Source organism: Trematosphaeria pertusa (assembly GCF_010094035.1).
Source record: "Trematosphaeria pertusa strain CBS 122368 unplaced genomic scaffold BU26scaffold_14, whole genome shotgun sequence".
In the NCBI taxonomy this organism is placed as follows: Eukaryota; Fungi; Ascomycota; class Dothideomycetes; order Pleosporales; family Trematosphaeriaceae; genus Trematosphaeria; species Trematosphaeria pertusa.
Window position 1 is genome coordinate 1265720 of NW_022987225.1, and position 23343 is coordinate 1289062.

The 23343-nt window shown below is 53.7% G+C and overlaps 13 protein-coding genes across 13 annotated transcripts; 6 read left to right on the plus strand and 7 right to left on the minus strand.

Annotated features, from left to right (window-relative positions):
• Nucleotides 1-112: 112 nt before the first annotated feature.
• On the plus strand, nt 113-1356 carry BU26DRAFT_90986 (uncharacterized protein). The gene has a single exon (XM_033836483.1). It carries the CDS (start codon nt 555-557, stop codon nt 1020-1022), a length of 468 nt encoding a protein of 155 aa, XP_033680014.1. The 5' UTR covers nt 113-554; the 3' UTR covers nt 1023-1356.
• A 622-nt stretch (nt 1357-1978) lies between these two features.
• On the plus strand, nt 1979-3419 carry BU26DRAFT_90886 (lytic polysaccharide monooxygenase). Its single transcript, XM_033836481.1, has 2 exons — nt 1979-2123; nt 2429-3419. Exon 2 carries the CDS (start codon nt 2472-2474, stop codon nt 3291-3293), a length of 822 nt encoding a protein of 273 aa, XP_033680015.1. The 5' UTR covers nt 1979-2123; nt 2429-2471; the 3' UTR covers nt 3294-3419.
• Nucleotides 3420-4843: 1424 nt separating this feature from the next.
• On the plus strand, nt 4844-6749 carry BU26DRAFT_568987 (uncharacterized protein; the record flags this gene model as incomplete). The annotated part of the gene is made up of 2 exons (XM_033833836.1): nt 4844-5336; nt 5383-6749. The coding sequence occupies 2 exons, from the start codon at nt 4844-4846 to the stop codon at nt 6747-6749; spliced, it is 1860 nt and encodes a 619-aa protein (XP_033680016.1).
• A 134-nt stretch (nt 6750-6883) lies between these two features.
• Nucleotides 6884-8251, minus strand: BU26DRAFT_90911 (uncharacterized protein). Its single transcript, XM_033836482.1, has 2 exons — nt 7647-8251; nt 6884-7582 (listed from the first exon to the last, which is right to left on the minus strand). The coding sequence occupies exons 1-2, from the start codon at nt 8001-8003 to the stop codon at nt 7019-7021; spliced, it is 921 nt and encodes a 306-aa protein (XP_033680017.1). The 5' UTR covers nt 8004-8251; the 3' UTR covers nt 6884-7018.
• Nucleotides 8252-8585: 334 nt separating this feature from the next.
• On the minus strand, nt 8586-9770 carry BU26DRAFT_568989 (cytochrome P450; the record flags this gene model as incomplete). Its single annotated transcript, XM_033833837.1, has 3 exons — nt 8586-8635; nt 8688-9151; nt 9211-9770. The coding sequence occupies 3 exons, from the start codon at nt 9768-9770 to the stop codon at nt 8586-8588; spliced, it is 1074 nt and encodes a 357-aa protein (XP_033680018.1).
• A 276-nt stretch (nt 9771-10046) lies between these two features.
• On the minus strand, nt 10047-11174 carry BU26DRAFT_568990 (uncharacterized protein; the record flags this gene model as incomplete). The annotated part of the gene is made up of 2 exons (XM_033833838.1): nt 10047-10579; nt 10736-11174. The coding sequence occupies 2 exons, from the start codon at nt 11172-11174 to the stop codon at nt 10047-10049; spliced, it is 972 nt and encodes a 323-aa protein (XP_033680019.1).
• A 1084-nt stretch (nt 11175-12258) lies between these two features.
• BU26DRAFT_382303 (uncharacterized protein) lies at nt 12259-13280 on the plus strand (the record flags this gene model as incomplete). The annotated part of the gene is made up of 6 exons (XM_033822587.1): nt 12259-12343; nt 12403-12422; nt 12473-12577; nt 12629-13011; nt 13064-13159; nt 13214-13280. Coding segments are annotated over 6 exons (756 nt in total), but the record flags the coding sequence as incomplete, so codon positions are not given.
• Nucleotides 13281-13854: 574 nt separating this feature from the next.
• On the minus strand, nt 13855-14688 carry BU26DRAFT_579826 (uncharacterized protein; the record flags this gene model as incomplete). The annotated part of the gene is made up of 1 exon (XM_033834460.1): nt 13855-14688. The coding sequence occupies exon 1, from the start codon at nt 14635-14637 to the stop codon at nt 13855-13857; it is 783 nt and encodes a 260-aa protein (XP_033680021.1). The 5' UTR covers nt 14638-14688.
• Nucleotides 14689-14970: 282 nt separating this feature from the next.
• BU26DRAFT_522711 (2-dehydropantoate 2-reductase) lies at nt 14971-16273 on the minus strand. The gene has a single exon (XM_033829847.1). It carries the CDS (start codon nt 16229-16231, stop codon nt 15248-15250), a length of 984 nt encoding a protein of 327 aa, XP_033680022.1. The 5' UTR covers nt 16232-16273; the 3' UTR covers nt 14971-15247.
• A 199-nt stretch (nt 16274-16472) lies between these two features.
• BU26DRAFT_568994 (uncharacterized protein) lies at nt 16473-17954 on the minus strand (the record flags this gene model as incomplete). The annotated part of the gene is made up of 6 exons (XM_033833839.1): nt 16473-16723; nt 16843-17080; nt 17135-17142; nt 17196-17241; nt 17386-17630; nt 17684-17954. The coding sequence occupies 6 exons, from the start codon at nt 17952-17954 to the stop codon at nt 16473-16475; spliced, it is 1059 nt and encodes a 352-aa protein (XP_033680023.1).
• Nucleotides 17955-18533: 579 nt separating this feature from the next.
• Nucleotides 18534-19045, minus strand: BU26DRAFT_568995 (uncharacterized protein; the record flags this gene model as incomplete). Its single annotated transcript, XM_033833840.1, has 3 exons — nt 18534-18631; nt 18686-18876; nt 18939-19045. The coding sequence occupies 3 exons, from the start codon at nt 19043-19045 to the stop codon at nt 18534-18536; spliced, it is 396 nt and encodes a 131-aa protein (XP_033680024.1).
• A 466-nt stretch (nt 19046-19511) lies between these two features.
• On the plus strand, nt 19512-21424 carry BU26DRAFT_91054 (thioredoxin-like protein). Its single transcript, XM_033836484.1, has 5 exons — nt 19512-19646; nt 19697-20541; nt 20605-20819; nt 20868-21274; nt 21324-21424. Exons 1-4 carry the CDS (start codon nt 19614-19616, stop codon nt 21230-21232), a joined length of 1458 nt encoding a protein of 485 aa, XP_033680025.1. The 5' UTR covers nt 19512-19613; the 3' UTR covers nt 21233-21274; nt 21324-21424.
• On the plus strand, nt 21207-23155 carry BU26DRAFT_91063 (uncharacterized protein). Its single transcript, XM_033836485.1, has 2 exons — nt 21207-21274; nt 21324-23155. The coding sequence occupies exon 2, from the start codon at nt 21567-21569 to the stop codon at nt 23037-23039; it is 1473 nt and encodes a 490-aa protein (XP_033680026.1). The 5' UTR covers nt 21207-21274; nt 21324-21566; the 3' UTR covers nt 23040-23155.
• The last annotated feature ends 188 nt before the right edge of the window (nt 23156-23343 follow it).

Genomic DNA, 23343 nt, shown 5'->3' on the forward strand with positions numbered 1-23343 from the left:
CGCATATATGCCGCGAAATGATCCAGCTGCGCTCGGGTGGTGCGTCGTGGCCTGGGGAGCATGCGTGTTGTGTTGACGAACTGTTCCCGGGGAGCTGAGGGTCTTAGAAGGGCGTCCTCGAAGGGAAATTGAAGAGGCGGCCTGGACGGGACATCAGAAGTGGTGGCACGTCGCGCGTACCAAACTTGCTGTTCTCTACCCACTCCTCAGCAGAGAGGCCGGGTCCGATCGGTGGCGTATTTGGCTTCCAGCTATCCACAGGCCGACGGAAAGTCCCATGCGGCCGGCGAAGATGAGCATTACTGGTCCGATAATGGCCAGTTGGCTGCTGTTGGGCAGCCACTTCATCGCGATTCGGTGCGTCATGTTATTGGCGTGCCGTTGTCGGAAACAGCGGCTTTCGTGTCACTCGGCTCGGCGCTGTGTCCTCCAGTCGCGTTTCAGGAGACCGCATTATTGAGCGGGCATCGATATCACTGAGAGATTTGGGAGACATCTGCGAACGGAAGTGAGGGGATGCCGAAGCTGAGGTTGCGGTTCATCTGCGCAAGGGGATGATGATAGGCACTCGCCAATCTGGCGCGATCTGCAATCGCGCCCACTCGGGCGGTGCCGGCGAGGGTCTTGCTGTGAACGTCGACGACGCGATACCGCGGTTTCGGCGAACCATCCGGACATTTGACTCGTGGCAGATGACAGATGACAGCAAGAAAGACGCGGTTTGGAAGCGCACACACAACTGCCGGGAGTCGGATCGGGGGCCGAGAAGAGCCACCTATTGTCTTCCTCGGTTGCGCTTTCCGCGCGAAGCCCGCTTGCAGCTGCGGCCTGTGGAAATGTCGTCATCCATCCATCCCATCGCTCTTCCAGGCTTCACGTTGTCTCCAGACCCAACCACAGCCGGCGCGACGACCGGTCCTCGAATTGGCAGCACATCGCCAGGTGATCTCTGCATCACTCGCCATCGAAGCCTAGCCCCGGGCGAAGCCGGACGAGACTCCCCCGTCGGGACGGCGCGGTAGCGAACGGCACTGCGGACCGGCTTCCTGTCGAACCTCGTGCATGGCAGCCAATTTGACACCCTTTGCGCGGTGTCACACCTCAAAGAAACGATTCCGCCATGTACACTTCGAATGCGCTACTACTTTTATCATACATCCGGGAGCGCCGCCCTTTTCGTTCCCCGGGGAAGCAATTGCTCTGGTTTTCGAGTAGAGGACATGTCTGCCGGCTCAATTGAAGGGCACTCCAATCCGGAGCGACCGCAGCAGTGTGATAGCCAGCTTCAATGTGCGTCGACCCGCGATTCATCCTGTCTCGCCTTTGTTTGCCTACTTGGTCCTTTCTACACCGCTAGGCCGCCGATATATCCTATCCTTCCAGCATGCTATGCGAGAGCAGCGTGCTCACAGGCCTATTTGTGATCCCCGGGCTTGTACCTAGATAAATTGTTTATCCTGACTGGTGGCGGCCGAAATCCAAAGCGTGAAGCAGAGGCTTTTAGATGAGCAGCAGGATGCAGATATCGTATTCAGGAAGCTGGTGTCATCTACATATTACTCTTCTAGGCGAAGTTCGAAGAGGCACCTTCTGGGGTCCGGCCCGCTGCATAAACACCCCCGAACTGACTTCCTTATAGATCCTTCCATGGGTACTATGATCCGTCCGCACGTGGTTTCACAACGACCCTTCAACATCGAGTCGTCAAGGCATTCTCCCGTGATACTTTTGGACGAAGAGGAGCTTCTGCGACGATTTTCTGCCCCCGCGCTGAATCCAACCCCCAACATGGATGGCCATTATATTCGTACCCCGTCGACTTTGAGGCATGCTCCGTTACCTCGTCTATTCTGCTTCTCCGGAGCATTATTGGTAGTGGGGCCTTCTCTCCATATACGAGCTGACCCCACATTCATCCGTGATGCTAATCCTGCAGCGGCCAGGTGTACTCTCCTGGCATCTTTCCCTTCTTCACGACGACAAATCTGCATTCGAAGCCGCCGCTCGGGCTCGACGAGCACTTCTCGTCACCTGCATTAGTGGTCGACCTGAAGGTCCACACATCCCATCAAACACATAAGGGTGTGATCATGGCGGCATAACGGTGTTGGTGGCTTGTCAAAGTATGCTGGACTCCTCTCATGTTCTACACCTTTACCACCCAGTAATCACGAACTTTGCGGTTGAGGTAAAAGAGCAGAGGGAAGTGTGCTCTTAGTTGCCGGTTAAGACAGCTTGGTCAGCTCAGTGACTGTGCAGCTTTCAGGTCACATCGGCAAGGGCGGTCAGCGGTCTCGGATATCAACGTTATCTGATCGGGCACAGCAGAACGTGCGGTGGACGGCCTCAGGAGGCAAAAGACCCCACGGCAAGGCAGCTCGAAAAGGATATAAAGCGCAGAAAATCCAAAAGCTAATCGTCACAACAGATCTCCAGAATCGTTCCGACGTCAAAGAGCATCCCAGCCTCACATGATGTTCCGCTCCACCTCTGCTTCAGTCCTTCTTCTCTCTTCCTTTGCCTCTTTCGCCTACGGCCACTCCCATGTCAACGACATCTGGGCCGACGGTGATCACTACGATGGCTGGGACCCGAATGCCGGTAGCCCGTATCCCAACAACATCCCCGCCTGGTATACGACCAACCTCGGCGGTAATCCGCTCTATCCCATCGATGCGAACCAACCGCAGATCATCTGCGCGAAGGGTGGCTCCAATGCCAACTTAAGCGCCCCCGTTACTGCCGGCGCTGAAATCCGCCTCCGTTGGTGGCAAGTCAACGTTGCGTGGCCTACCTCCCACCACGGTCCGGTCATCGACTATCTCGCTCCCTGCAACGGTCCTTGCTCTGAAGTCGACATGACCACGCTCAAATTCGTCAAGATTGATGAGCGCGGATGGATCAACAACACCGTGTTCGATGAAGGTTATTGGGCCTCCGATGAGCTCATCGCCGACGACGGGTCCTGGAACGTTCGCATTCCGGGGGACCTTGCTCCAGGAGAATACGTTCTCCGTCAGGAAATCATTGCGCTACACATCGCGTTCACTGGTACTGGGCCGTATTCGCCGTCGGGTGCGGAGTTCTATCCGCAGTGCGTCAGTTTGAAGGTTGAGGGAAAAGGGACGAAGACGATTGATGATGGGGTTCAGGCGACGACTTTTTACCGCAGCGATGAGCCTGGGTTGATGCTGAATATCCATACGAAGTCTGATCACGCGGATTATGTTATTCCGGGGCCGGCCCTTTGGGGCGGTCTCGGCTCGAAGAAGGCTCGCTCATTCACGACTTGAGTGAACTACGCTTGGGCTCCCTTGACTTGCTGACAGGAAGCAAACTAAGTTCACGACAGAGTCTGAACCAGATATACCGATTGAATTGCAGCCACTATACACAACCATCAAAGCACCGATCCGCGTGAATCCTGGACGCCCAGCCACAATGTGCTCGCAGAAAACGGAATACTGTTACAAGGGAACCTGCTATTCTCTCCAAGAGTTGGCAATACAAACACCGTCCCAGAAGGCATGGTGCTAATCCTAGGATGGCACTTTGGCAGTCCAAAACTCGAAACCGTCGCATGATTCTCATCCGCGTTCGGCCTCCGCGCTCGCATCGGCTCCATCCGCGGGCCGACGCCGCAGCCGCATCTTTGGAGAAAGACCTTAATCACCTTATCATGGGCGCCTGTCTAGCGTCCAAACAAGCCTCCCGAGACACAGCTCTGATTATAAAACTTGAGAATGTGCCGAATGCATTGAGGGACGAGCGATAGGACCTCCGGCCAGGAAGTACGGAGTTCTCCCGGAAAGGCGGTGGCGCTGCGACTGGACCCTTCTGCTCCTCTTGTCTCCTTATTGTTGTATGTCTGTTCTTTGGCTTTTTCACTCCTAGTTCTCTTTTCTGGGTTTTCTACAACGGAGATGTAATCCTGAAGTAAGCGGACGGGCGAGGGTGTGGATAGAGTTCGGTGTTGCAGTGGTGCCCCTTCTGTCTGCGGAGTTTGGAATGTGGCCCCCTTTTTGTTAGTACTCTACTGTACATGCAGTATGCTCGCGTCTTCTTTGTGGTGAGGTCGTGAGAGTTGATGGCTACGCGAGTGATGGCTGTTCTGCCTCTAGTCTCGCTTTTGGGGTCGATGACGTCATTGTAAAGGGGGGCTTCGACGCATGTTCACTTCCCTCTTTTGCTGTCCTTTGGTCTCTTAACTCAACATCTCGTCTAATCGGTCGCTCTGACAATCTCGTATTTACAGGAGGTACTGTAGGTCTGCGTTAGTGGGTAGGTAGAGCGCCAAGTTCATGGGCCGTTCCCGTGCCTCTTTAGGCTTCACCCCCGGCCGTTTTCTTCGCCGCTTAAGGGCCTATCTCTGCCCCTCCGGCACATTCCGTTTCTTTTCTTCTGCATTATTGGATTTTCCCCAAAGACTGTTCATCTGTAAGCCTTTCTTTAGTTCCGAGTGGGTTGCATCAAGCTCAGAAGACGAAACCGCGATCTTTTTTTCAGTCACCATTTCTTATCCTAAAAGCCGTCGCGTATATTCATAGACTTACCGGTTTATATTTCCCCTCTTCTCTTCCCCGGTGGCCTGTCTAGCGTTGCTTGTCGTTGAGTTCGGCCCCCAGTTATTTCCGCAACAAGATGTGACCATGCCGTAAATGGTTTAGTGGAGGTTTGATCTTCCCCCATTTTCATCTCCTATTTTTGGGACCTCGTATTCCATTAATTCTCCTCTGTTCACGTTCAGCTCAGTACCCGAGAAAACCAGCTGCAATGCCCCTCACGATGTTCTGCTGCTTCTCGCATTCTTCGCTTTCGTGCCCTTCATATATGGCGCCTCCCCATGCCTCGACACAAACGCCAGCGACCCGCCTGGCTACCATCCTGGGTCCCATACAAAGATGGACGGTACTTGGGACTGGCTAGACAGACGATCTTGGCGTGGATGTCTACAATCCTCGCCTTGTCGTTCTTCTTTATGACGGTCGCTTATGCCACGCAGAAGTCTCGATTTTCGAGAGTGAAATTTGTGCACTCTTCACCGTCGAATACGATAATGGTTCTTCGCGTCCTGTCTGAAGCGGCTGGTCTCTTCCTGGGCGCCTCAGTATATTCGACATTTGAAGTTGTTCAATGGGTTTTAATCTCGCGGCCGGAAGGAATTCGATTCCCGCAGTTTCTGGCACTGCAATCGAGTACTGGACCGCTGGGCTTGCTTGTACTCGCTTTGGGACGGGGTCTACCGGCGGGCCAATGGCCAATGAAGCCACGCTTGATGAGCTTGCTTCGACTGATCGCGGAGACTGCGATTCCCTTGATTGGGGTTCTAATAATGAGTACTGCTGTCCTACGAGCTCTATGGGTACGGGCTAATGAGAATAGGTAATGTGAATACGCACCCCGTCTACACTCCTGTACCATCAACTCTAATGCCCGTGGCATTCGGCATGGAAACCTTCAATGGGAGCGTGGCTTCGCAGTTGGGCGTTATGGAAGACCTGCTGTTCAACCTGGGCTACGTCGCATTTCTCTCCAACCCATTGCACGCAATCGACATCACCCCAGATGCCGAGAAAAAGAAGAAAGACTGTGTGAAGGGCTTGGGAAAGACATCAGATACCAGCTGCGCCCGCCATGTTCTGATAACTCAGGAGTTCCAGAATGTAGACGCCGCCATACCATTCCATGGAGAGCTGGATTCCCAGGTTGTCGTGGCTTTCAACCAGCGGATATACTCGCTGGAGTACCACGACAACATCGATATCCCCCGAACGAGTGCGAGGTGCGAAGAACTCAGCTCCGGGCCGGCAGCGTATATGATCTGTATGAGGAATGCGCCAGACGGGTCCATCGAAGCGGCAATGATATCATGTCCTGCTAGCCTCGTCTCACAAGGTCAATGCGAACGAAATACGACTTGGAAATCCAACCGCGGATTCACCACATCTCTAAGCGCATCCTTTCTCAACGCAACCGTTTCCTACGAGCGTACCGATGGCCGCGTCCTCTTGCATGAAGACCAGACGGATACCAAGCCCACCATGATAGACGCATCCGAGCTGCTCGATGCCCTGACTGTCCTCCTCAACGCAAGCTATATACCACCCAACTCCAGCCTTTCAAATCCTATCCTCGGCACCCCAACCCACTCCTTTGGCCGCCTCATTGCGGGACACAACTACCGAATAAGCAAGATCATGGAGACCAGCCCCGAGTATTTTGTACGTGGTACCAACGCCATCCAGTCCATCCTTGCAATCACCCTCTTCTACTGCCAGAACGGTGTCCTTGGACAGACGGTGATGCCTTTTGTTTCAAACTCCACTTCCGTAAAATCATACTACAGCGACGGCGCTTTCTCAAAGCAGAACGACAACGCCTATGTGGCCCTCGCAAACATCCAATACAAGGTCAAAGTCGGCCGCGCGACGCTGATCGCTTACACTGTGGTCGGCGGGGTGACGCTTTTCGTCTGCGTCACTGCGCTGGTTATCGGCAGCCTGCTTGAACTGGTCAAGTTCGATGCTGAGCCGACGTTGTGGCCGGCGCTGGATTTCTACACCCAGTGCCGAGTGGAGGACCAGAATGGCAAGATCGTGCCCGCGCATAAGAGGGTCGAACTCGCGTGGATTCATGATGGCAGACAACTGTTCAAGGAGATTGAGGGCTTGAGAGTGACGAGAAGGAAGCGGGGCCATGGACCACTGCCAGAGCCTGGCGCCGATTTGGAAAGGCGTGGTGATGGATGAGCTGTCCACATCGAACGATGGTCTGCCAAGACGATTCTCGCGCGAGAGTGGGCCGTCATTTCCTTCCAAGGTTTCGAGTTCGCATCCTGGAGTTGTAGGCATTCTCTTTCTATCTTGCCTGGGAAAAAGGTTCTATAAACTTCTCAGTACCTGTTGCATCGTCTTCCTACTTTTTCCGATTGATGTTCCACTAAGTTTTATCCGCATGATGCTTGAACGTCCTGGGCTCGAAAACGCGCCAAGTCGTCTGGTAATAACGGCTAATTCCTCTATCTACGCCCTGCATCCTGCAACCATTCACTCGGGTCCCTCGCGCGATCACGTGCACGGCCCAGACCGAAGATCCCAACAAACACCCCAGCCGCCATGAAACGGCGCAGCAGCGAGCGAGGCACAGGCTCACGCTCCCTTCCACCAAGCCTCCTTTCGATCTCACACGACGTTCGTTTTGCACGCCTCCACTCGCTTTCCATGGCCCTATGCAGCGCCATCTGAGCCAGCCCACAACCTCTTCCGTTGCAATCTACACGAATCGCGGCTATGGCAACCCTTACTACGCTTACGACGACGACAACGTCGTCGTCAACACCTACCCCTGCCACGCCCACGCCCTCACCGTCGCCCACCGAAAAACCGCACCGCGGCCTCACTATCACGACCACCATCGGCGTCGGCGTCGGTGTCGCCGGCGTCGTCATCATCCTCTTCGCCGTCGCCTTCATCTGCATCCGCCGCCGGCGCAGGAAGTGGGGCCAGAAGCGCAAGGCGCAGGGCGAGCCGGAGATCAAGGGCGATACGCCCGAGGAGGAGATCTTGAAGAGGGTGAAGGGCGACGAGGGCAGCGTGGAGGCGGTCGAGATTGCGGGCGAGGAGGCGAGGAGGGCGGAGCTGGGCGGCGATGCTGGGGCTGCTGCCGGTGGGGATGAGAAGGATAGGAAGGGAGATGATGTGAGGGAGATGTATGCGGGGCAGGATGTGGTCGAGTTGGCGGCGCAGGAACGGCCGGTCGAGATTGGGGAGGGGGCGGCGTTTATTGCGGAGTTGGATAGTACGGAGATCGCGAGGAGGAAGACGTTGAAGGAGAAGCAGCAGCGGAAAGAGAAGAGTGGGGAGGAAGAAGATAAAGTCCTGGAGAACACGGAACCGATACCCGAGAGGAAGGAGTAGACGCGGGTTCGGGTATTGGAGGCGGCGAAGAGGAGTGGTGCGATAACGCGCTTTTAAATCTGAAGATGGCGCAAAGCAAGGGTACATACACAATGGGATAATAACGAACTGCTATGGAGGCTTCAACTGGTATTCGACTTAGGTCTCTCCTGCCAACACAATTCTCAGAGGACCCGGGCCTACTCTGGGATGATACGAACCTTAGCTCCATTCGCCGAGGTAGTGCCAATCGATATGCTCTCTACCCGGGGGTCGTCATCGACTCGCTGCAGGTGCTTGAATCTCTGAGCCATCCTGGCCAATATGTAGGTCGCTTCGTTCATAGCTAGCTCGTCTACCGCCTGAGTTAGAGAACGCCGTTCCACAGGAAAGGGATAGCCACTTATGCCCAAGACAGATCCTGGGACCCTGCAGGAACGGGACGAAGTTCTACATCGCTGTCAGTCATACCCTGGTGTTAAGGTTGAGGGAAGTCAACGGTAGGTATTCGTTACTCACCCAGCCAGGTTGGAGCCCTTCCTATCGTTCGGGGCGGAACCTGTCGGCCTCCTCGCCCTAGAGATCTTTTCGGCGGTGCAAGGCCATTATGCTGAATGAGACCACGCTACCCGACGGTACAAAGACTGGCGATTTGCTGTTCGGCCCGCCTCCAACAGGATGCACGGTGTCCTAGGAGGCCTCTCGAGAGTTGTTTGGAAGGACGGGAAGCAGACGCAGAGCTGCGGACCAGTATCAGCCTTGGAAGAGCTAACCACTGACCTTTTGACCCACCTTCGCGAACGCAGTACCCATGGTACTTCAACTGCTTCAAGTCCTTGGGGGATGGGCTCTGTCCGCCCAAGGGCTCGATTTCCATTCGTAGCCTGGCCCAAACCGAAGGGTATTTTCCGACCAAGAAAATTATGTTGATGAGGAGAGATGCTAAAGTATCCGCAGCCGCAATGAAGAGCACGCAAGCTTCGTCTCGGAGCTGGTTCCAGTCGGTCGTATGCTGCGCTAAGCAAGCAAGGAAGTCAAGGCGTTTGCTCCCGTTGGTATCGCTCGCACTTGCGAGAACATCGTCGACACGCTTTTCCATGTAGCGGTGGACCCGTGCAACATCTGAATGGAAGCTCTCTTGCGGGACGAGCAGGCTGAACAGTCCGAGCTGCCAGCGTTTCTCGCAACCTGCACCTGCGCGTTTCATCGCTTCCAGAAACCCTTCTTCCGCCCCATCGTGGTCCTGGTAGCCCTCACTGTGCGACTTGCCTCGAATGAACGATGTAGCCAGTTAGCAGCGAGTCGAATGAAGTACGGAGCCAGGTCCAGTAAGGGCTGCGTAGTAGACTCCGTCCTGAGCTTGTCTAGAAAAGGATCGACTTCTTCTTCCGTCGCCGCGAACTCTGTAACCCTAGCATGATTGAACGCGGCCTTAAGCGCGGCGCGAGATCTATCCCAAGCTCTACCATCGAGCTGGAACAAGCTGTTTCCAAATAGAGGCTTGAAAGCATACTTCTTCCGCCATCCAATTCCATAATGGTGGAAGTTCGTTCCCAGGACAGCTTTGATGTTTTTGGGCTCGATTGTGTGGATTATCGTCTGCCTCAGGTAGCTTGAGGCGAACGTATTGCCGTGAAGTTTGTATTGCGAGCAGGTCCACTCAAGGAAAGTGCGAGCGTGGAAAGCTTTTGTTGATTCGCGAATCTCGGAAAGTCCAAGCGGGCCTCTTTGTGGATAAGCTAGGGGCGGATGGCACTCATGCTTGCGAATGAGCTTGCTGCGGGAGCGAAAGGTTTCGATGTATGATAGAATGAGCCAGAAGGGCACGACAAGGAGTAGAACGGAAGGGACGAGACAAAATGGCCCCACATCCATGGTATTAGGTATATTCGAGTGATAGGCGAGATTCTGGAAAGAGAGGGTATGGAAAGACTCGGTCGTGGGATGCCAGCCAGCTTTATATCCACTGGTAGTGGTGCACAACACGTGCTGTAGGTGGTTTTGGCACTACCGGGGAAATGACCATCATGGCCCCATCCTCGTTTGAATTGCGATATAAACGTACGCGAAGTGCGAAAAGTGAAGTCGGAAATCAGGTATCCTCTATCCATACACGCAATTCTCTTGATCCCATCCGAGCTCTCTCGAATCTCATGGCACTTCCTCCCACGCATGGTATCTCGCGGGATGGTAGACCTCCCCGTTGATATATGAACACAGCGAAAGTGATCCATCCTTGCCAATACCCGTTCCAACATAAGTATGGAAATCTCTCCCTTCGCTTAGACTGCGATGTGTGCAAGTCCGTTCAAGCGCTCTCATGTAGTTGGAGAAGAAACGGTCTCTCCCGCGAGCTGGCAGATATGTCCCGAGGCCTTGCGCAGCCGAAAGGTCATTGCTCGCATAATGCTTGACTGGAACATGTAATTTGGGCTCGAGAGTTGTGCCATGAGCTGTGATGTCGAAGTTATAGAGGACACCGACGGTTTCGTGGTTCTCGCAGTAAAGCTCCTGAGTATCGGAGAAATTTGCTTCCAGGCTTAAAGTGAGGAGCCGGAGCTCTCTCAGCTCGGCACGAGTGCTGTCGGAGAGTGCGTTGATAGTTCCGCTCAGATCCATCATCTGGCAAACACTTCCAAAGTTCATCTCTGGAGAGCGCCGGTATACCTTGAAGCGTGAATGGTCTGGGTCGACTCAGTCAATAACCACACCGATTATAGTCAGTTTTGAGCCTTGTCTGGATTTCGAAAACGCAAGGAGCTTATCGTGACCGGCGAAAGGGGGGCCGTGTCTTCGGAGAGACTCAATGGCCTCTATGAGGACCTCAAGCCGCGCTATACCATGCTGCTCCGCTTTCACCGGGACGAAGTAGGCTTTAGTAGCAATTGCGTTATCGAGCTCGAAAGCCAGGAACGAAGAAGATGATTGGCTGGGGCTTTTGCAGTCGAGATTTTCGCACTCTATCCAGGAATCCTCATCATGAAAGGCATGTCGGAGGATGTCGAACCAGTTGAAGTTTATCTGCGGAAAGCTGGTCCGAAGCTTATCGCATAGCTCAAGCATCGAGGTTTGATTGAAGGGGTCCGTTGGGTGGACAGCAGCAGGGCCAATGGCCTTGATGCTGTATCGAACCTTGGGCCCGCTCTTTAGCGTGTCCCAGTTCCAGCTGTATTCGAGAGGGAAAAAGTCATCTGTCATGAAGCTGTTCCAAACCGGGGTGTTGCTTCCTTGATCGCCAACCGGGCCGAGTCGAGGAATAATGTATTGAAGGTGGAACATGAGGCCGAACTATAGATTTGGATATCGTAGCCAGCTTCTTCCACGAGAACGCCTACAATAGGCCCGTCATCTGCCACCAGGCTTCTGCATCGACATCTCCACTTCGGGCTAGTGGAGCGAGCATGTCCCACGGTCGACCCAACCCTTGGGGCTTGTGGATGACCTCGTGCACCGTTGACTATTGTAAAAATGGATACTTGAGTCTCCAGGGAAGCATGATGTGCAAACTAACCCTTCTGCTGCTTCGGGGGCGGAGCTTCCCGGAAAATGGGAGCAACGACATAACCCGTGAGGTATCTTGTCTGGAGATAAGTGAGGAATATGGCAGTCGTTGATGCCCTCTTTCAGGACATTCTTAAATTTCAAATGACCTGTCCCCTTGCCACGTCTAAGGATGTCACATAAAAATACTCATTGAGAAAACGTGTTAATCCCCATGTCGGATTCCGTTATCGCAATAATCCTCACAGTTGTTGGGAATGGACCCCTTCGAGTTCAGCTTATTCCGCCGCGATTGTGTGACATCCAATATTTTGGCACTTCTAAGCTGCATAGAAGGCATACCAATCAAGATGTTCTTCGGTCTTGGAAACCCTTTGCCTGCTTCGTTTTTGGCCCCAATCGGCTATTGGGGGCTCGTGTACTGGTACACAAGTTGTCAGCGTCTCCGTGACGTCCCATTCGATGATTTCCAAGAGAATATCTGATTCTGATGTCGTACTTCTGCTTATATTGCCTAATTTGCTCGGAGTCCGAACTCTATGTTGGGAGACCAACCATCTCTCTTAGTTCTGGTGGCGCAGCGGGGCATGAGCGTGTTGCCTTTTCGAGCACTTCCCTACATGTTTTCTTCTAGTAATCTTCCCCAGCTCATCACTGCGTGCTTTTCTACTTTCGTTCTCTTTCATGAGCCATTTCTGACTGGACCGTGGCTTGAAGCGTCGAGCAAAATTCTACTTTTACCGGAAACAAAATGGATCCAGCTCTGTTCGACGTTACTCCCGCCTTGCAACCTCCCCAAAATGTTACTCCCAACTTTGAAAATCTGGAGAACATCTTCGTTTTGGCTAGACTAGCGCTGGGGCTCTGCCTTGGTCTCAGTTCCGTGGCTATCATTCTGCGCGTTTGGACGCGATTCTTCATAATGAAGGCACATGGATGGGACGACTGTAAGATCACTTCTTAGATGATTCCCTTTGTGCAGCTGCATTCGCTAGCTCTAGCATAGATACCATGATCCTTGCCTGGGTATGTATGAGTAAGAATATTAGATGTAAACATGCTAATTCTATCGCCAGCTTTGCTTCATTCCTTATACTGGGATTTGCCTGGAGGCGATGAAATATGGCTCTTGGAAGCACCAATGGGACGTTACAATGAGCGACATGTTCGTATTCTTGAAGGTATTCCATCTCCATCCATACTCGCGTGTGCATGTGCTTATCCTGAGGTAGCTAGCGAACGTTATGGAAGTGTTCTACAACCCAACCATTTTCGTGACCAAGCTCTCGATTCTCCTGCAGTACGAGCGACTCTTTTGTCCTCATCGAGCCGGCTGGACACACCTTGTCATATGGGCACTCATCATTTTCAACCTGCTGTTCTACATTGCTGTTATGATACCCCAAGTCCTGGCCTGCAATCCACGAGAAAAGATCTGGCATCCATATATTGAAGGGACTTGCCTAGATCTGGCCGCGATCTTGATCAGCGGCGCTGTGGTCAACGTCATCTCGGACTTCGCTATTCTGATTCTGCCTCTTTTCAAAGTTTGGCGACTCCAACTTTCCGCATCAAAGAAACTTGGTGTCTCGGCGATCTTTGCAACTGGATTATTGTATGTATCATTCACGGACCTTTTCGGCCTAGCTCGCTGACACGGGGCTTAGTGCATGCCTATCCAGTATATTTCGCATGGTGAATAATGTGCGTTTCGCACATACCCAGGATGTGACTTGGAATCTGAGTCCAGTGGCATTGTGGACGTAGGTGGCCTCACTTCCCTTGCAATATAATGCGCACGTTGACATCATCTACAGCATGGCTGAGATAACGAGCGGCATTATCTGTGGCTGCATGCCCGCCGTTCCTCTCTTCTTCAAACACGCTTGTCCCAAGATCGGGAGCAAGTTCGGCTCTTTGAGGTTGAGGAAGTCCACAAGAAATGATGATACTGGCGGCGTATCGGATGATAGTCGATATAAAGAAGGCGCTTACATCTAGCTTGAAGGTCGGTTGGCTTCCAATTCGCAAGAGGCACTCATGGGGTAAAGGGCATGGATCGCTTTGGATGGCGAGCTGCTTAACAATGTCCCAGCCCGCTCAGTCCGCTGTTCACTATTCGATCGTCGCGTTTCTGTTACAATAGACTGGTGGTACGCAGCAGTGATTACACTCGAATCAAAATTTTCTTTATCCTGCCGCACACTGCACTTGTCTAATAGTAGCCATATTTCGGCTGTACAAGTAGGACCTAAGTACTAGTGCATCTCGACTATAGTATCACGAGCGACTTACGCCAAGGAATCTTTGGCTACGAATACGTGACTTGTTAGAGCGGATAGAAGTACTGCGGTTAATATTTCCCCTAAATTAGGGGCACCATGGTTCTTCCATCTCTCCGTTCAGCCAGTCCAGTTCTTACTACTGATAACGAGCGCCTAGAGGATATAACCCTCTCTTACTCCAGCGCACCCCCAACGCCCCAGCCCACCATCTCGTCGTCCAGATCATCCTCCCCCTCCGCGTTCTCCCCCTCATCACCTTCCTCCACTTCCTTGACCGCAATACCGCACCGCCCATCCCGCACACCAAACCCCGTACCCCTGAAGTGCTTAAACCGATAGCTCGCCGCAGTATGCTCCTCAGCAAACCGCACAACCTTACCCGGATGCGGCGACGGCCCAATAATCCCCGAGCGATGCTGCGCCGGCGTACTCGCCTCCGGGCGCATAGAGCGAGGCAGCATAGGCGTCGGCGGGAGAGGGAAATTCACCGCGGAGCTATGCGCCTCGTCGTTTTCATCATCGGCAGCCGAAGTCGGGCTGTGCGATGGAGTACCAGCAGGCGTATCTTCCTCGTACGCTATGCTCTCGCCCTCCCGTCGATACCGAGGGCCCCAGTTCCACGGCAGAAACGGGATCGCCCACCCCTTCCCGTCAACGGCTTCTTTCGCGGTAACAGCCAAACGCGCAATGAGAAATGCGCCGATGCATTTGGCGATGAAGACGCAGAGTTGCCGCGGAGAGTAGGCGAAGAATGAGGGGTCTTCTATCAGGCAGCCCGGGATAGCGAGGGCGGATACGATACAGAGGAGTTGGATGTCCCTGGGCAGCTGAAGGAATCGATCCCGTGCGGCTTGAGGGGAATCGGGGACGTGTTCGTGCAGTTGGGCTTGGATGTGGGATGTTTGTTGCTGGAGCTTGAGTGGGATCTGGGCGGCGCGGTGGCGGAGAGTGTCCATGCTTGGCTTGCGGGGCGGTTTGTGGGTATGATTGGGTTGTGTTGTGTTGTGGTGATGGGGTTTGGTTGTGGTCGCGGTTGCTTTGTTGGAACGGACCTGCGAACGGAGGGGCGGAGTAGGATAATAAATAAGAACGTGGCGCAATAAGGCGTGTGTCGAGTGGGGAATGAGGCTGGTTCATTGTGAAGAGACATGCGCGTCTGAACTCCGGGTTGTGAGAGCATGTCCCGTAGCGCGAGTGAAGACTCCAGTCATGACGGGGCTGAGCACCCTTTTCAGCAACTGTGTCGGTATCCATTAGGCATTAAGGTGTCGCGGGCTAGATAATTCACGCGCATTTTGAATCTGTTTCATCGATTGAAGGTCTTCAGGGTTGGCTTCCTAATGTCGAAACCGGGACATCCTGATGTCTACGGTCACTTCGGGGGTCATTGTGCGATTAACTCACACTGCGTGCCTAGATACTGTCTCGATCCTGAAGTGAAAGGGAGAGTACGTCCGAGCCTGAGACAGACGAGCACCGTCAATGCTGGGAGGACGGGAATGTCGGGACGTCAGCTATCAACTCATAGAACGTACGAATGGCCTTCGCTCAAGGCGTCGAATGGCTTCAGACCAAGTTATCCGCCTTGTCCCTCCCCAGCTGCGCATCCCGCGCTTTCGCAAGCACATACAAACACTCCAACTTATCGCACCTCACCCCCCTCTCCCTCCCCATCCTCACCGCATTCCCAACAATAGCCTCGACTTCAATCCTCCTCCCCTCCCTCACATCCTGGAGCATACTCGGCTCGACCGCATTCCCCCTCTCAATCCTCGCCACCGCCCTCGCGAGCTGATACTCGGCCTCCTCCCTCTGAAACGTGTATCCGTACGCGTCCGCGATCGCGCACACTTCGAGCATAATGTCGAGAACAAAGGTAGTGGCTAGTGACGAGCTTTGCAGGAATCCTACGTCGGTGCACATGGTAAGCGCGCAGATGGGGTTCCAGGATGCGTTGACGAGTAGCTTGTACCAGCGCTTGGTCTGCACATCGTCGTGGAGTTCAGCGGTCGCGCCGGTAGATTGTATGAGCTTGACGAAGGCCTCTGCGTGTCCATTTGAGGCTGAAGAAGGATAGCTGCCGAGCTCTAGCAGCTCAACTTCGTCGTGCCGAACGACTCCAGCGGGGCGTTGCGTTGTCTTGCAGTATACTGCGCCGGTCACGATGGGATTGTTGGGAAAGGCCGTGGCGTACTCGGCTTCGATGCCTATCCCGTTTTGTATGAGCACGATGACGGTGCGGCCTGGTGTGACGGCTGGCTTGATGAGATTCGGAACTCCAGGGATGACTTTGCAGCAGACGAGGATGTAGTCGAATGGTCTAGTGTCCTGCGAAGCGGCTGCATCGCAACTCCGCACAACGTTGGGCTGGATATGCAGATTGTCGCCGAATATAGATGAATGAATGGTGAAGCCATTGGCCTTGACGATATCGTAGTTGGATCGGCATACCGCGGTTGTGGAAGCGACTTTGGAGAGGAGGTAGAGGTACACGGCGCCAACGCTGCCGACGCCAAATAGGAGCACTTTTGGTTTCTGGTCAGCACTCATCGTTAGAGACAAAAATTGCAGTGTGCGTAGAGAAGTTTCATCCTTATCTGTGCAGTGTTGAGTCAAGATCCCGAGATGTTCGTCGGAAATGTTTCCGAGCCACAGCCCCACTTTCCGAATTTAGGCCTTATCGCGGGATACAAAGACGCCCTTAACTCCGCGCTCCATCTGCCCATTTTACTCCGCCTTCAGGGAGGAACTCCCATCCATCACTTGAGGTGCATATGCAGAGCCGTATATCCTACAGCTTTGAGCCCAGTATGTGCCTTCTTACTATATTCTTCCCTTCGCCTTCGTCCTTCATCTCGGCCGCTGTGCCTTGTCGCGATGGGCCTGGAGCGGGACGCGGCTGCTCGACGTAGAAGAGATAGCAAGGTTGCTGACTGGCCGCGCTGCTGTGGAATACCCGGACCTTCGATATGTGCATGTTTCCTCCAAGTTCGGCTTTGTGTTCCTGAAGGAGGTAGCCGATAGGAAAGCCTACAGGAGTCCCTGTCGCAATGGTTAGCCCGCGCCGAAAAGAGCTGCCGGTGGGAGGATTTGACGGGCTGAAGTTTCTTCAAGGGCCGTGCCAGTAGGGATATTGCAGTGGGAACTTCGCGAGTACGTACCTAGGATGGCCTTTCCTTCCGCCGTATCCATGCTGAACTCCTGTCCAGGCCAGGGTCCCAACTCAACTCCCACATTGTTCATAGCGCGCCGAATAATTGCCCTCGAAGCTCGCTCGGTTATAGTGGCTACGAGATAGTAGCGAAGGTTGCTGTAGTGACCGTTGTTGTACTCGTCGCAATACATCTTCCACATTCCCCACTCCACATCCGAAGATTTCTGAAGACGTGGGACTTCATTCTGGGGAATATGGTGGTTCTGGGCTGCGTATCGAGCGACTTACTTTTCCATCACGATGATGACTGCAAAAGAGTGGTTAGCATTGAGATGAAAGGCTCCGAAGGCGCGGACTTACCTCCGTCGAAGGGGTTCAAGCCTAGCATGAAGTGCGCACCGGTTGCCTATGGAGTTAATCAATCAAGTTGTATTCTTCCTTGGGAGTGTGGTTGGCCGAGGATGGGCTTGAGGACGAAGCTGGAAGGACTTCAGGACGCCTTCTAAAGAGGAGGAGTGCAGCAGAACCATCATGCGATCAGAATGCTTACATGAAGCTCCCTGTTTGTCACGGGTTCTGGGTAAACCTGCTCCTCGATTGGGACGGGTCCTTCTTCGTCCACAAGGGTGGGGTCTCCATGCGTCACGTACTCACAGCCTATCCGGCCACCGTCGTCGAGGCATCTATCCGAGACGCCTAGGGCGGCCATCACATTGGCGACTCCCCACATCTGGTTGAAATTGCGCGCCCAAAAGCCCAGGCCATTCCAGTCATAGCTCCAGGACGCAAACTCCTCTACAAATCATGGTCAGTGAAGCGATTGTTCTTGTCCGACTATGGTAACATACGAGGGAAGTCGCGAAACTCGCTCTGAGCGGACTCTTGCGGAGGATCGTACTGCTGGCCGGCTTCATAGTCGGATACTTGCATCCCCGTGAGCAGCTTGGTTCCTCGGCATACGCATTTGTTCCACAAGTCATTCGCAGCCGGTGGCGGGGGGTCCCAGGCGGTCGTCCCTTGAGCGCGTCTGGAGACGAATCTGAATTGGTCTAGACTGGAGTCGCAACGATTGAAAGATGGCTTGAGGTCGACCACTTCGCCGGCGACAAGAGCTACCATGCTGACAAGGGTTGTTGCGATGGAAGCCCTCATCGTGCAGTCTCTTGAATGGAAGAAAGGTGTCGAAGACGGAACTTTTGCCCAGGTGAGGTCTTGGAAGTGAGATCACACAGAAGAGACGAGTGAGAAGTGAAGGGAGTCTACGTCACATGAACAGAACCACGTGGGCACGAAGCACCCGAGGCAGGAGCGCGGTTGGAGTCGGGAGCAGATTACCAGGCACGTCATATCGAGAGCACAGCCATCAAACCTTGGAAAGGCAGAGAATACGGCAGTTGGAAACCAGGTCGAAAAGCTTAGGGAGTAGTGTGTTGCCTGTGGGTAGAATAATAGAGTGACGACGAATTTTGGCCCGGGTAGGAGGCAGACGCAACGCAAACGTTGGGTTGGCTGCATGAGAGGGATATGCGGATTAAGATACTGAGCTTGATAATGCTCTCATGTACCATTGAAAGAGAAGAGAAAGTACGGAGGTCGCCCACTCTTCGCCCATTATCGGCTAGCTCCCCACACATCCTCTTCCAGACATACCTATTCACTCCACCCACGATCAGCGTTGCGACGGGACTAACCTATCCCTCAGACATCCTTAATTGGATCATACGGCTGAACTGTGCTTTGACCAGACGTAGCAGGCTCCCTGTCGCGCGCTGGGGCTCGATGTCTCGAACCCCTCACTGTCGTACCGGTGCGCTCAGCATGACTGCCACAATTGGATGCAGGACACTTACAGAATCTAACTCGGTCGCGAATACAATAACCCATGCGCCACCTGAGCATGTCCTCTCCCACTTTCGGAATCTCCTCATCTGCTAGCTTCTCGTTCACACGGTCGTGGACGCGCATCTGCTCATTCGCTGGGACATGTACCCAGCTTACGTATTTCTCGGCAAGAACGAGAGCCTTTTTTCTGGGTGATGATCTAGAGTAAATCAGCTAAATTAGGCTCGAGATAGCGCGGCTCCTGCCTGGAAACGGCGCCACTGTATCATGTTGTGGCCGGCCGTACCCCGGACCTCCTCTGCTGTTGCGTTGCGGGGTAGCCAGGGCTCAGCAGGTGGCAGGGCCCATGGTTGATTCAGCGAAGACATTGCTTGTAGAGATTTTTCAAGACAAGGCTGAATGTGCGTGGTCTGCAGGGCGGTGCCCGCATGTTATCCAGCGCTAACCCTTTTGGGCCAACATGGCTTGGGCTCGACCGGTGTTGACTTATCATGATGCGTTCGCTTCCTAGGATATCGAAAACCCCGAGCTTAGAATTCTGAATGATGTTAGTCTTTGATTCGGTGGCTGTGGAGCTAGATGGTTGCAATATTGGCGGAGGGGCCGCTACTTGGATGCATCGCGTCGTGGAAGCACAGAGAAGCATGGCAACGTATGGAAAAACTAGGTTTCCTAGAGTGCACTTTTGAGGAGTCTAAGATGCTCGCGTCAACGGTCGGATACTACGGTCTATTGCTGTGTGGGATTGAAAGACTCACGTGAACTCGCGTTGCGCTAAACCTGGACCTCGGCTTCGCGACCCCACTCCCCTCACACATAACGACTCCTCGTTGCCATCGGTCCCAACTCGCATCAGCACTATCGTCCAGATCGCTTTGACGTTATCGGCCCAAACACAATCTTCTAATCTCTAAAACTGAACCGCAAAGCCCAAGAATGCCTCCCCCGGTCCTGGAATTCAACTACGACGTCAGCGCTTCCCAGACTGCGCTAGCTCCGTACGCTGACGAGCGTCCTAGATATCGTGCCCCTTCGCATACATAGCCTCTACTCGCGTCGAGTCGCTCGCCTCTCGCACCGGCGCGACCCTGATATGGCGCCCCGTCCTCCTCGGTGCCATCTATCGTGCGACTGCTGCGCCGCAAGGCGCCGCGGGCTCCGCGTCCGACGTCTACAATCCGACCAAGAAAGCCGTGACTGCGAAATCGATGCAACGCACGTTGAGGCGCTACCAGATTGCTTATAACCCACCGCCACAGCATCCGCGAAAGACGGTGAATGCTCTCAGGCTCCTATACGCGGTCGATGGGGAGGAGAGACGAGTGCTCACCAAGAGGCTGTATCAGGCATATTGGGTTGATGGGCGGGATGTGAGCAATGATGATGAGCTACTGAAGATTGTGAGCGAAAGCGGGATCAATAGCGGGGCGAGGATAACGAAAGAGACCTTTGGCGATGCCCGCGCAAGGAGGGAACTGGAGAAGGCGACCGAAGAAGCTATTGAACGCGGTGCTTTTGGTGTTCCAGGCTTCTGGGTCCAGCAAGAGACGTGGACCGACTTCAACGGAGATCAGATGGAAGGAAGATACTACTGGGGCCAGGATCGAATGCACTTCGTGGAGGCCGCTCTACTCGCAATCAAGAACGACGGCGACTGGAGTAAAGTCGATGGATTGGGGAATTTGATGCCGAGATGTATATCTCAGAATAGGGTAAAAGGGGCCGTCAAAGTCGAGTTTTGGTACGATTTCAGCAGTCCGTGGGCCTTTTTGGGCTGGACGCAGCTGGAGAGGCTGAAGCAGACGTTTGGTCCCGATCTGGAAATCGTCATGAAGCCCTTCCTGCTAGGCATTCTGTTTCGCGAGTGAGTTGTCCATTTCCCACTGAACTATTCCTTGGTGGGTAACGTCTGACTAATTATGTGTAGGATTGGCGCGCCCAACCTCCCTCTGAGCGCTGTCTCTCCGTCCAAAGCCATGTGGTTGCGACAAGACCACGCTGATTGGGTCCGCTACTGGAACGCCGTCAACCGGCAAGAAGGCGGTCCGAACATCCACTTCTACTGGACCGATAACTTCCCAATCCGTACTCCGACCGTTCTTCGAGTAGCAATCGTTGATCCGACTACCGTACCAACTTTGTGTGAGTATCGATGTTCAACCATTTAAAGATTTGGCTAACCGTGAGTAGATCGCGCATGTTGGGAACAGAATGCTAACGTATCTGATGAGACCGTCCTGGCCGAAGTGCTCGGTAAGGGTGGCTTCAATGGTCCTGAACTGATCAAGAAATCGAATGCACCAGATATCAAAGCTAAGCTTCGCGAACTGACAGCTGAGGCGAAAACACATGGAATCTGTGGAGTACCCAGCTATCGAGTTCTCCGGATGAATGCTAAGGGCGATTGGGATCACGTAGGAGGCATCGTTTGGGGACAGGACGAGACCAACGTGGTCGAGGATCTGATTGCCGGTTGGGACCCTGAAAGGTCGGAGGCGATTGCGGAGCCACGAAAGGTGGAGTCTGGGAGCGCAAAGACGGGTCCGCGTTTGTGAGGGATACGGATGAAAGGCTCATGTTGGTGACTAAAATGAATGGTAAGTCAGCGAAGTGCTCAAGCTTGCTCGCCTTGACAACGACCCACAGTTTGCTATTCGACGCGCCAGCGCACTGTTTGCCTCATCACCTCGCGCCCATACGACATGTCGCCCCACAGCTACTTCGCTAGGAACTCTAGTATGTGGACATCATTTCCTGCAATGCCAAAGCCGAGATCTTTGCACCCATTGTTGTCGGCTGTGATTTGAGGCAGAGGCTGTCTTGGAGCGCTCGCCAGCTCATGGTCGATAAGTTTGTGCAAGCCCCGTGTTCGGCCTCTTCTGTGGCGTAATGCTTTATACACCCAGTCCCTCGTACTTATATCTATGCAATCAATTTCCGGATTACCTTGGGAGACAAAAGACCTACGTTATGGACCATTCGAATGCGCGGTCGAATGCGGGGCTTTCCACCAGTCCAGTCGCAAGCCAAAGACCTCAGAATCGTGTGGAAGAACGACATGGATATCTTCGAAAGACTTCTCCACGAGCCCATGAAATCGGAGAAGAAAGAAGTCCAGCCATGCCGCGAGTCGAAGGATCGGCTTCGCGAGATCTACCGGCTATCTCGCAATCGATACCCCAGGGCGCGAGAGATGTGGTACAAGCAATCGCAACTTCGGGCACTATAAACATCATGCGTTGTTCATGTACGCATGATATCGCACCGCACTCCTACAACTTTGAGAGTGCGCTCCGATTAGGCTACGAGCTTGGTGTTTACCAAACTCGGCACTTCGGGCCTCGAACTTGCGGATCGATGATAGGCCATTCGGAGCCACCGCAAAGAACGAAAGGAAGCTGTCTGGGGCGCTTCTTCAACCGATTTCGCCGACGGAATAGGAACGGCATTTCGCAAGCGATTGAACCCATGAGGAGCCAGAACCGCATAACTCAGTGCTCTGCCCCGGAGCCTCTACCATCGCGTGAGGAGGACCTGAGTAGAGTGCAACAGCTACCCTCACCGACAACACCGGCCTTTTATACCCGAGCACCAGATATCCGCGTATCTAGCAATGGCTATGCACATCGTCGAAGCCGGACCAGAAGTTCACCATCTTCTCTACCGCACCCGCTGGCACCTGACGCGCATCAAGACAACGGAGGTGTAGCAGGAGCGACCGAGTTTGCTCATATGTTTCGCGAACCAAGCTTGTGCGACGTCGCATCTCCGGCCACGGAATATGTCGTCGAGTGCAATTCTCTCTGCAGATCATCTGCAGCGTCGCCGTTATCAGAACGCCTGAACCTGACTCCGCCAGGGCAATCAAGACGCCATGAAGATTCAAGCGATATGCTATCACAAAGGAGTCAAGCAGGCCAGCGCGTACCAGTTACAGAGCACGACACCCAGCAAACTCCCGCCCTTTTTTCCGCATCACTGGCATCTGCTTCGGCGGCACCATCCAATTTGGAGCGGCCTAGCCGAACACCATCGCAGCGCAGCATGGTCTCGCGCCATTCAAAGCGTGCCAACCCGCCACGCGTCCGGTCAAAACCGCCCTTTTTGGCGGGAAGAGAAACCAGCATGGCCTCTTCTGAGCCGCTAGACACTGACCAACCGACTCCTCGGCTAAGAAATACCGTCCAGGATGGCGAGGACAAACGCCTCTCTCTACGCACTACTTCCACGGAAAAGATAGGCAGACACTTGGACCAGAGATATTTGGAATCCAACAAGAGGGCCAAAGGAATCATGGCTCAGGACGCTAGTACTTCTGCTCAGCGCCGGGGGGCACTCGACATGTCTACGATAAAATGCTAGGATAGCGGCCGTAACGCACTGAGACGGACCCGAGTTGGACTTGAACATGAATTGGACCTGAACACGAGCCGGTTCTCCTCCCTACTCTTCCCTCCGTTGTGTAACCAGTCGCTGATCTCTTGCCTGTGGTTCATTTCAGTGACAAATGCTCTGCTTTTTTACTACCCCAAGCAGGGACCTTCAATAATTCTAGGAACAGTGAAAGCTCGAGTCGATGACTCTCTAGTCATTTTTAGAAAGAGGTTTCACCAATTCTCGGGCACGGGCCTTGTTGATGAATATGCCCCCTGCCCCTTTGCTTAAG